This window comes from Neoarius graeffei, chromosome 28, assembly GCF_027579695.1.
Source record: "Neoarius graeffei isolate fNeoGra1 chromosome 28, fNeoGra1.pri, whole genome shotgun sequence".
Taxonomy (NCBI): domain Eukaryota; kingdom Metazoa; phylum Chordata; class Actinopteri; order Siluriformes; family Ariidae; genus Neoarius; species Neoarius graeffei.
The window spans coordinates 14,203,458-14,215,585 of record NC_083596.1 but is presented as its reverse complement, the minus strand read 5'-3'; the positions used below and the strand labels follow the sequence as shown (position 1 = coordinate 14,215,585).

At 45.0% G+C, this 12,128-nt stretch overlaps 1 protein-coding gene across 2 annotated transcripts in view; it reads right to left on the bottom strand.

Annotated features, from left to right (window-relative positions):
- Positions 1–1,872, bottom strand: part of LOC132875436 (sodium/potassium/calcium exchanger 3) — a 134,829-nt gene extending 132,957 nt beyond the window's left edge. Inside the window, exon 1 of one of the 2 annotated variants that reach the window (XM_060912209.1) lies at positions 1,452–1,872. In XM_060912209.1, the coding sequence (XP_060768192.1) occupies positions 1,452–1,563 (112 nt within the window). In that variant the 5' untranslated portion in view covers positions 1,564–1,872. The remainder of the gene's footprint in view (positions 1–1,451) is intronic. The other variant, XM_060912210.1, reaches the window with a different exon arrangement.
- Positions 1,873–12,128: the final 10,256 nt, after the last annotated feature.

The following is a 12,128-nucleotide window of genomic DNA, read 5'->3' as shown; positions in this document are numbered from 1 at the left end:
TCAAAAGATGCGCGCGCCCTCTTTTGAATACCGATGTAATCAAGCCGGAAGTTTTGTTTGTTTTGATAGCAATCAGGAAAGTTTGAAAAAAGTTTCATGTTTGTCCAATATTTTGTTTGGAAAACAGTTTTCAAAATGGCGTCACTGACGCCTGGCTGACACTTCACGTTTATAAGTCTTGCACAAGCCTCATGAAGATCGCGCGGATAATCGACGCCTGCCGTGGACCAAACGAACTAAATCCAACATGGCTAAAAAACGACTAGGCCGATAAGTATAATATTTAATTGCAATTAGTTGCCAATACGAGTCACGATATAAGGTTACTAAAACCGCAAACGTAACTGAATAACACGTTAATTAAGAAATAAAGCAAGTTTAAAAATGACTTGGGCGGCACGGTGGTGCAGTGGTTAGCACTGTCGCCTCACAGCAAGAAGGTCCTGGGTTCGAGCCCAGCGGCCAATGAGGGCCATTCTGTGTGGAGTTTGCATGACCTCCCCGTGTCTGCATGGGTTTCCTCTGGGTGCTCCGGTTTCCCCCACAGTCCAAAGCCATGTCTGCGAAGATTCTCAGTCACCCATGTCATAGTAAACTGTGGGTGGTTAAAGAGAGCAACTGGACTTGCTTGACGACATTTCACCTCTCATCCGAAGCCTTCTTCAGTTCTGAGAGGTGAAGAATCTTCAAGCAAGTCCAGTTGTTCTCTTTTTCCACCCACAGTCCAAAGACATGAAGGTTAGGCTAACTGGTAGCTCTAAATTGACCGTCTCTATGTGTCAGCCCTGCGATAACCTGGCGACTTGTCCAAGGTGTACCCCGCCTCTCAACTATAGTCAGCTGCGATAGGCTCCAGCTTGCCCGTGACCCTGTAGGACAGGATAAGTGGCTAGAGATAATGGATGGATGGATGGATGGATGGATGGGTTAAGGAACAGGGCTGTGATACTGTATGTTGATACCTGGATACCTTGAAAGTAGGGTTTGGCGGGAAAATGAGAGGGTCAGGCGAGGATAAAGGCGCCCAGGATGGAAAGATGCTGGAGGTGTGACGCATCCCTGATGGAGATGCTAAAACATCCCATAATATTATACTTGAAGAAATATTGGTCAGAATGAAAGGATGATGTGTGAAGTCAGTTTTAATAAAACAGACTAGACAATGCTGAAAGGAAAAAATAAATAAATAATAATAATAAATAAATAAATGAATGAATAAATTCCAGCAGACTGCAAAGTAGGTTAAAGAGAAAAGATTCATAAATCCTGTAAACAGCAATTAATTCATGTTATATCACTTAAAAAAAAAGAAAAGGAAAGGAAAAAAGGGGGGAAAAGCTAAACTGTGTTATTAATGTGAGGATGTGAGGCTGTGAGGCAGTGAGGATGTGAGGCTGTGAGGTGAGCGCGCGTGCGGCTGAGGTTGATGAAATGATGCGCTCGCGCGTTACCTGTCAGGTGTTGGAGGCGCGCGAGGCACGCGAGCGCGAGCAGCCCGAAGCCGCCGCAGCAAAGGCGCGCGAAGGGCCGCCGCCTCCTCCCGCTCCGCGTCACCGGCTTCATCGCCTTTAATCCCCTCCCGCTTCAGTACATTATTATTATTATTATTATTATTATTATTCACCGTCTTGAGGTCCCGAGGCGGCGCTTCCTCTCCGACTGACTTATAAAACTTTTGACTTGGCCGCTCCTTACGCTCCGTTTGCCTTCAATCCTAAGTTGTTCGGACGCATCCTCAGCGTCAGCGCGCGCGCCAAAAGGTTCTGCGTCGGCCGTTTCGAAGCGCGCGAGCGACTCGACGTACAGGACTTCAGGATTTACTCACATGCCTCACGACTACGATTCGTCTCTCTCGCGCGAGCGCGCGCGCGCTCGCCCTCTCTCTCTCTCTCTCTCTCTCTCTCTCAAACGCACTCACTCACTCACTCACCACTCCCACTAAGAGCTCGCGCCAGTGGTCGTGGTCTGGTCTTGCATTGCATTAAATCAACACACGATAAGAGCCACCAGGGGGCGACAAACCGCACGTTTGACGCCCAGACTGTTCTCAGATCAGCCCTTTCTTCCTAGCGGCTTCAGTATTCAGTCTGAAGTAGCAGAGATACATTATACATGACTACTAGGGTGGGGCTTAAATGACAGAAAATTGTTTTTCATTGTCGGTGGTGTAGTGGTTAGCACTGTCACCTCACAGCAAGAAGACCAAAAGACATGCAGGTTAGGTTAACTGGTGACTCTAAATTGAGCGTAGGTGTGAATGTGAGTGTGAATGGTTGTCTGTGTCTATGTGTCAGCCCTGTGATGACCTGGCGACTTGTCCAGGGTGTACCCCGCCTTTCGCCCGTAGTCAGCTGGGATAGGCTCCAGCTTGCCTGCGACCCTGTAGGACAGGATATAGCGGCTAGGGATAATGAGATGAGATGTTTATTTGTCGGTGGTGTAGTGGTTAGCACTGTCACCTCACAGCAAGAAGGTCCTGGGTTCTAGCCCAACAGGCGGCGAGGGCCTTTCTGTGTGGGTTTCCTCCAGGTGTTCCGGTTTCCCCTACAGTCCAAAGATATGCAGGTTAGGTTAACTGGTGACTCTAAATTGACCGTAGGTGTGAATGTGAGTGTGAATGGTTGTCTGTGTCTATGTGTCGGCCCTGTGATGACCTGGCGAATTGTCCAGGGTGTACCCCGCCTTTCGCCCGTAGTCAGCTGGGATAGGCTCCAGCTTGCCTGCGACCCTGTAGGACAGGATATAGTGGCTAGGGATAATGAGATGAGATGTTTATTTGTCGGTGGTGTAGTGGTTAGCACTGTCACCTCACAGCAAGAAGGTCCTGGGTTCTAGCCCAACAGGCGGCGAGGGCCTTTCTGTGTGGGTTTCCTCCAGGTGTTCCGGTTTCCCCTACAGTCCAAAGATATGCAGGTTAGGTTAATTGGTGGCTCTAAATTGACCGTAGGTGTGAATGGTTGTTTTCTCTGTATCAGCCCTGCGATAACCTGGCGACTTGTCCAGGGTGTACACCACCTCTCGCCCATAGTCAGTTGGGATAGGCTCCAGCTTGCCTGCAACCCTGTAGAACAGGATAAGCGGCTACAGATAATGGATGGATGGATGTTTATTTGTCAGCGGTACGGTGGCGTAGTGGTTAGCACTGTTGTCTCACAGTAAGAAGGTCCTGGGTTTGAGCCCAATGGCCGGCGAGGGCCTTTCTGTGTGGGGTTTGGATGTTCTCCCCGTATCTATCTGTGTGGGTTTCCTCCGGGTGCTCCGGTTTCCCCTACAGTCCAAAGACATGCAGTTTAGGTTAACTGGTGGCTCTAAATTGACCGTAGGTGTGAATGTGAGTGTGAATGGTTGTTTGTCTCTGTGTCAGCCTTGCGATAACCTGGCGACTTGTCCAGGGTGTACACCACCTCTCGCCCATAGTCAGTTGGGATAGGCTCCAGCTTGCCTGCGACCCTGTAGAACAGGATAAAGCAGCTACAGATAATGCATGGATGGATGGATGGATGTTTATTTGTCAGCGGCATGGTGGCATAGTGGTGAGCACTGTCACCTCACAGCAAGAAGGTCTGGGTTTGAGCCCAACTCCCGGCGAGGGCCTTTCTGTGTAGAGTTTGCATGTTCTGCCCGTGTCTGCATGGGTTTCCTCCGGGTGCTCCGGTTTTGCCCACCGTCCAAAGACTTGCAGGTTAAAGTAATTGGTGGCTCTTAATTGACCGTAGGTGTGAATGTGAGTGTGAATGGTTATCTGTGTCTATGTGTCAGCCCTGCGATGACTTGGCGACTTGTCCAGGGTGTACCTCGCCTCTCACCCATAGTCAGCTGGGATAGGCTCCAGCTTGCCTGCAACCCTGTAGAACAGGATAAGTGGCTACAGATAATGGATGGATGGATGTTTATTTGTCACCTGAATTCCACACTGGATGTCTATGGGAGCTGTTGTATGCTGACGACTTAGTTATCTCATCTGACTCGCTGGAAGAACTCCTGGAGAAGCTGTGTAGGTGGAAGTTTGGATTGGAGTCTTAGCAAGACTAAGATCATGATGTCTGGCCCCAACTTGGATTAGCTGAGAGACTCAGACAAGCATCCATGCGCTGTGTGTAGGAAGGGCATTGGCAGTAATTCCATGTACTGCAGTGGGTGTTCACACTGGGTTCATAAGAAATGCAGTAATGTATGTGGTAGGCTGATCTCTGACCCATTGTTCAGGTGCAGCAGATGCCTAGCAACAGCTCGCCCCATCGATAGCAGGCCATGCGACCACGTCATGGTTGGTGAACACCATCTGGATGTGGTGGATTCCTTTTGCTATCTAGGAGATACCATCTGTGCTGGTGGTGGCTGTGAGGCTGCCACAATCACTAGCGTGAGAGCTGCCTGGGGCAAATTCAGGGAGCTGCTGCCTATACTGTCTTGCAAGAGCTTGTCATTTCAAACACAGGGTAGGGTGTATAGTAGTTATGTTAGGGGTACCATGCTGTACACCAGTGAGTGCTGGGCCCCTATGAAGATCGATATGGCAAGGCTGGAGAGAAACGAGCAGGTGATGCTAAGGTGGATGTGTAGTGTCAAACCTGAAGATGTTACCTGTGTGAGTGACTTACGCACAAGGCTCGAGATGGTTGACCTCGTGACTGCTATCAGATGTAAGCGGCTGCGATGGTTTGGACCTGTAGAAAGGGCTGAGAGCTGTATTAACACCATAAGGAACATTCAGGCTACTGGGCAGAAAAGAAGGGGTAGGCCATGCAAAACATGGTGCGAAGTGGTCACAAACGACCTAAAGGTGACCAGCCTCACTGCAAATGACACAAGGGACCGAACAGCATGGAAAATGGGGGTGAAAGCCTATCATGCAACGTCACACCTGCCAGTTGGTGGAAACGGACGTTAATGGATAGTGAGTGAGATATTCCATTTGTACTAAAACCCATCTAGACAAAGTTTGAAGAATGAAGAAGAAGAAACAAATAAAGATTTGTCACATGCACACTCAATCACAGTGAAATTCAACCTCTGCATTTAACCCATCTGAAGCAGTGAACACACGCACACGCACACACCCAGAGCAGTGGGCAGCCATACTACAGTACCCGGGGGGCAGTTAGGGGTTAGATACCCTGCTCAAGGGCACCTCAGCCTAAGGCCACCCCATGTTAACCTAACTGCATGTCTTTGGACTGTGGGGGAAACCGGAGCACCCGGAGGAAACCCATGCAGACAACATGCAAACTCCACACAGAAAGGCCCCCCCATTGGCCACTGGGCTCAAACCAGAACCTTCTTGCTGTGAGGTGACAGTGCTAACCACTACACCATCGTACGTGCATTATATCTTAAATTTTAATGGTAGCTCAATCAACTCGAAGATTACAAAAGTAACACATTTTATGAAAATTTGCAATAAAATCGTAAATTGTGTACAAAGCTCAAAGATATTAAATATTTTGTGTATTTATAATGCCATGTGTAAATTGTAAACTATATTATTATATAGTTCGTATACAATTCTAGTCCTTTGCATTTCTGTGATAAAGCTCACTGTGATGGCTTCTTGTTTATTGTATGATTTATGTAATTTTATTTTCTTTTATTTCGTGTATGTGTATGTGTATAGTAAGTTATAGAAAAATTAGACACGTGTTCTTGGGCAGCTCTGTATTTGGAGTACGGAGTACTATCAATAGGATTTTTATGCTTCGCCAGCTGTTGGGAAAAACCAGACAGCAGCGCAATAACTTGTATATAGCCTTTGTGGACTTCGTTAACGCGTTTGACACTATCATTCGCGAGCTACTTTTCATCATCCTTGGCAAACAAGGCTGTCCATCAAAGTTCACAAGAATCATGAAGACGCTATATACTGATGTACACGCAAGACTCGTTATTGATGGTAAATTAACCCAGCCTCTTCAATACAATAGTGGTGTTAAACAAGGCTGCACATTAGCACCTGTGCTCTTTGGCATATATTCAGCAGTGCTACTGTGGTCGGCTTTCAAGGACGTCGAGCATACATGCAGAATACAGATTAGATTCTGTTATGATGGTGATCTCTTTAATATGAGCAGACTTAAGGCAAAGACTAAAATACTAACAGAATACATCAGGGAGGTCCAGTACACTGACGACATTGTGATATTCAGCGATACGCCAGAGGGCCTGCAGCTGCTTCTGACATCCTACAACAATTTGGCAAAGTGCATGGGCCTGCGTATTAATACAACCAAAACAGAAACCATGTGCTTTGGTAATACAGTGGATTTTTACATAGACGGTACTAAATTAGCCAATGTCACCCGCTTTAAGTACCTCGGTAGCTATGTCACCAGTGACTGCTCTATGCAGGAGGAACTACCATCTCGTATTCAGGTGACATGGTGTGCATTTGGTCGATTACAGAAGAGAGTGTTTGATTCTCATGACCTAACAGTCTCAACTAAACTCAGTGTGTATAATCAGTGTCTAATGCCTATTCTAATGTATGGTAGTGAGACGTGGACTTTATATCAACGTGAGGTTAAACAGCTTCGTACAATACAGCAGTGCCATCTACATCTTATCTTAAGGATCAAATGGGATCATTTCGTCAGCAACGAAGATGCACTGAAGAGGGCGGGGGTCGACGACATCAAATTGCAGTTAGTGAAAAGTTGCTTACGGTGGTTCGGTCACGTCTGTCAATTGAATGACTGCAGACCAGAAAAGGAACTCTTTTATGGTGAACTGGCTCATGGTTCTTGACTGATAGGATGTCCTAAACTTCGCTTTCAAGGAGAACTGAAGTCATTTTTAAACTTGCTTTATTTCTTAATTAACGTGTTATTCAATTACGTTTTCGGTTTTAGTAACCTTACCGTATATCGTGACTCGTATTGGCATATTATATTATATTACACTTATCGGCCTTTTCGGTTTTTAGCCATGTTGAATGTAGTTCGTTTGGTCCACGGCAGGCGTCGCTTATCCACGCGATCTTCACGAGACTTGTGCGAAACTTCAAACGTGAAGTGTCAGCGCCGCCATTTGGAAAACTGTTTACACAGCGGCCAGATCACCATATGATTCCAATTTAGATTAATTTCTAAATTTGCCAGCTTCATCAGTGATGGAGTGTCAGTCCTGCGCGCTGTGGTGCGTGCAACTGAAGGCGCGCCTCGGGCTACACATGCGCCGAGTGGACTCCAGCACATGCGCCATGAACAAGGCGCATCTGAGCTCAATTAAGGAACTGTGTGTTTGCCTATTTAAGGACTGTGCTGATGCATTTGCATCGCAAAGTATTATGATACGCATGTACGCATTACCGAGCCTTTCTACCCGTTGTCTTGATTTCCTGTTTCTCATTCTTGTCCTCACTTAGCCATTGATGTACTGTTTGCGCCCCGACCGACTCTTTTGCCTGTATTCTCGTTTTGGATTGTTTGTCTGTGTATATATTCTCACTGTATATATATTTTGCACTTTATTAAACTGTATACTTCTGCTCATACATCCGCCTCCCTCATGTACGTGACATGGAGATTATTCCATACGACTTCCAACCAACATGGAGTAGAGAAGAGAAGATGACAGGATAAGGACTAGTCCGTCGCGCTGGTATTTACGTCATTACTGTCGCACAATTAAAACGTGCCAGATCAGGCGGCTGGTGGGTTTTCAAAATAATAAATACATACATGTATTTTTGTGATAAACACATATTATACTGAGCGCATTTCCCACATAATCCTCACTAAGGTTTCAGACAGCACTGCAAAATGGTGTCCCCACTAAATAGTACCCTATATAGTGAGTAGGGAGCGATTCTGGACACAGCGAAAACTTCCAGCTTGATTACGTCAGCATTCGAAAGACGGCGCATGCATCTTTTGACAATGTCGGCAGATCTTGGTCACTTTGATTTCCGCTGTACGTTTTACTTCCGTCCTACGATGTCTTGCACAGGTCTCAGCGAATCTCGTTTACGGCCGTTGCTTTGACATATGGACTGATATATTACAGAGCATATTTCAAACACTCATAACTTGCTATAGCTGTCAGAAATGCATTCCTACATTTTATAAAATGAGATAAATAGAATTTTGATAATAAAAAAATTGCCTTCAGTTCCCCTTTAAAGACACTTGTAAGAATGATTTAAAGTGCGGCCGTTTCTTAGACGTATGGCAAACTTGGGTGGAAATGGAAGGGAACCGCCGCCAGATGGTCCTCCGCCAACTCGATGGCTCGCTGGAGTGACGCCGGGCGGTTCCCTTCCATACTCAATCCTGGGTTTCGGCACCACTGTAGCAAATCCCTGATGTGGGTGGAGTACAGAAGCACGGCAGGCGGGAATTGAAGTTCTTACAAACTTTTATTTTTGAAGTGTAGGTCAAGCTTTTCAGCTGATTCACGCACACACACTTGCATTCTGGTCAGGAACCTCTTTTCTCTGCTCTCCCCCTCCTTTTATGCTCTGTCCCTGTAACACACACACACACACACACACACACACATTAATTGACAGCAGGTGGAATGACTTAGCCACTTACCTTCCCCGACCCCGCCCTCCATTCACAGACTGCTGCTTGGCCACGCCCCCACTGCCACAATGGGCATTGGTCTCAAATAGAACCTCTAACATTTTGAGGGTCATCTGGTCAAGGACACCAAAAAGGTCAAAATCGTTTTTGTTGTGGCTACTGCCTCATATACAGGTGCTAGCCACTACGTCATCGTGCTGTAAGAATGTAAGAGTGTAATGATCACGCACTGCACATACACATACATGCGTTCCGATTAAAATAGCCGGTGAGTGTATATAATTCGGTTCACCATTCGAAATAAATGGACTAGACTAAAGAAATTGCTTTCAGACATATTTATGCTTATTACAGAGGGAAAGTGCATTCCACTGAGCTCTAGCACCGGGCCATTTCCAAGAAATAAGAGTCTGGGTCACGGTGACAGCGTGTGTATGTCAGCCTCGGTTTGGAGGTTTCAGTTTTGAAAATTGTAAGAGGTAAGAATAGAATAATATAAAGTACAGACACTTGGTATATTTTACTTCTGTGATTTTTAAATTGTTCATTTTTGGATTACGCTTCATTTTTGTGGCTACTGCCTCATAGATTAAATATATATGCTATATTTACTGTATGGACATGGGATCAGAAAACAATTTTATTTATAAGCAGTAGCCACATGGACCCATAGGGTACCTATTTTTTTCATGATATCTTCCTTCATATTCATCATAAGTTCTACCAGGTGAGGTTTGTTTTGCCTGGCAACATTTATTATTATTATTATTATTATTATTATTATTATTATTATACACATTCCTTTCAGGTGTTTAACGCATCTTTCTCTTTCAAAATTCTCTCAAAACCTTCTGTATTTAACGACGCAAATCTGGCGGCCATGTTTGTTTGCAAATTGTCACAGTCACTCGCTAGTGTGGAAGTTTCACATCTCCGACGTGTGACGTCATGTTGTCTTGACAACCATGCAATATCGTGAACCATATTCAACGCTCATTCTCCATTGGGTAGAGTGACGTAATACACATAGGATAAGTGATATGCTAATGATATTGCATGCTATCAAGCCAAATGAATGAAACCTGCTAGAAGGGAATAGAACACATGTTTTTATTCCATGGAGAAATTGTCCTGTATGTATAATAATGCATTTTATTACATAATGTAACATTTTAAAGGAAAACTGTACATTTAAGCTTGAAATAATGTATTACACTGTAAAAGAAGAAGAAGAAGAAGAAGAAGAAGATATAATTGGTAAGTGATTGATACTGATGTACTGTTTAAAATATAACCAGAAACAATGAACTGACAAGGTAAAGAAGGCCAGGTTTGATTTCAGATTATCTTTAATTCATCGCTGTATGGGTAACGACATTTGTATGCAGACTGGATATGCATGAAAACAGTCGCAGCCGATATTTTGATCATTTCTGCTTCAAGAAGCAGCTTGTGTTTGTGAATTTATGCATCGAAATTGAGGCTTTGAAATGCAAGGGGAATGAATCTCGGGGGCAATATGAAAGGGAACCTGATTCATTTGAATCACTGAAAAATCCTCGCTTCATGTGTCTAAGCATCACTAATGCCCACATTTTCTCTCTCTCTCTCTCTCTCTCTCTCCTTTCTATTTACAGAATAGAGCTGACTCCCAAGCCCCTGTCAGCCATGGTTTTCCAATCTCGCTTGAAGATACAAGCCAAATAAAGACATGAGCCAGTGTCTTACTGTCATCAACTGTCCACAGGTGTCTTATCCAGAATGATAAAGTGTTCCTTGAGGCACACACTGTTTAGCAAAGCTCTCACGCTGAAATACTCCAGCCACCATGTTTTGATGACCCTGTCGTTTACGGATAGCTCTGTTGAAGGACAAGGTGCCTGGAAAACAGCTGCACTTGCTGCAAAGCTCAGGAAGGTATACAGAGAAAATACACAGCTTAGTGATGAATACGAGTAGTCGAGATTTTGTTATGTAACCACCTACAAAGACTGATTCGCAAATTAATTTTCTTGGACACTTGTCTATCTCTAAAGTAAACTGTTGAGCTCCAGACAATGGGAGTTTGTTTGTTGGGCTGCAGTAATGGAGGCACCGAACAAAGCCAAAGTGCAAGATTTATCAAAAATACATCACTAATAAGAAGAAGATTAAGATGTGGTGATCTACTGCACCGTGCATTGTGTAAGTTCTGCTAAAATATAACGCAATACCCCGAGTAGTGAGTGCATACAGTATAGTGACAAGGAGGTCATTCGAGATTCAAACTTTAACGATTACATAGAATTCAGGTCAGAAATAGGGGTACAGTAGGAGTCCATTTCTGTCCCCCAAGGTACAATTTACACTAATGAACCCCCCAGGGCTCATTATTAGACTTTAAGGTAACTACGTGTACCTTTTTAGGGTCAAAAAGGTCCATATACGGGGGTACTTCAAAACGTTCTGACAGGAGAAAGATTGTTCTTGCATTATTTTACTCCACAGTCTCCTTTAACTTCAATGCACTGGGTCCACCGATGTTCAAGCTTCACTATCCTTTTGCGGAAGAAAGTCACATCATCTTGAGCCTCCAGATCCTCCTCAACAGCATGGATGACTTTAGCACCACTCTGAAAATGGTGACCACACAAGTGGGATTTCAGTTTTGGAAACAGATACCGTAGAAGTCAGACGGTACCAGCTCGGGTGAGGAAGGTGCACGGGACAACAGTTCAAAGCCACATTTGGCTGCTTCTGCCACTGCCCTCTGTGCTGTGTGGACAGGCGCATTGTCCTGGAGCAACAGCACACCAGCTCGAAGCTTTCTTTCCTCTCCCTTTTTTCTTTGATTGCTTCTTTCATTTGAGTTTTTGTGGACAGTGAGATAAGGCTTTATAGTATACAGTTATGTCCCAGGGGGGCACGGTGGTGTAGTGGTTAGTGCTGTCGCCTCACAGCAAGAAGGTCCTGGGTTCGAGCCCCGGGGCCGGCGAGGGCCTTTCTGTGTGGAGTTTGCATGTTGTCCGTGTGGGTTTCCTCTGGGTGCTCCGGTTTCCCCCACAGTCCAAAGACATGCAGGTTAGGTTAACTGGTGACTCTAAATTGAGCGTAGGTGTGAGTGTGAATGGTTGTCTGTGTCTATGTGTCAGCCCTGTGATGACCTGGCGACTTGTCCAGGGTGTACCCCGCCTTTTGCCCGTAGTCAGCTGGGATAGGCTCCAGCTTGCCTGCGACCCTGTAGAAGGATAAAGCGGCTAGAGACAATGAGATGAGATGAGTTATGTCCCAAAATCGGAGTTATGCCCCTTGTTTCCAGGTAAGGCCGAAAACTTTTTGAAGTACTCTCGTATGTTCCCAGGCAGTATATAAAAGGTGCAAATAAGTACCTTAGGACAGGGGTTCTCAACCTTTTCTACTTTGAGGTCCACCTGTTCATACTTGTAATGAGTTGGGATCCATTAAAAAAGATCCCCAATTATTTTGGCTCATCTATTCTATTAGAATCTAATAACCTATTGTAAAGTGTATTAATGGGATGCAACATCACTCCCTGTTACAGATGGGAGCCCAGGAATTAAATAAATGCAATAAAAACAAACTTTTTAATTGAAGGTATTGTATTTA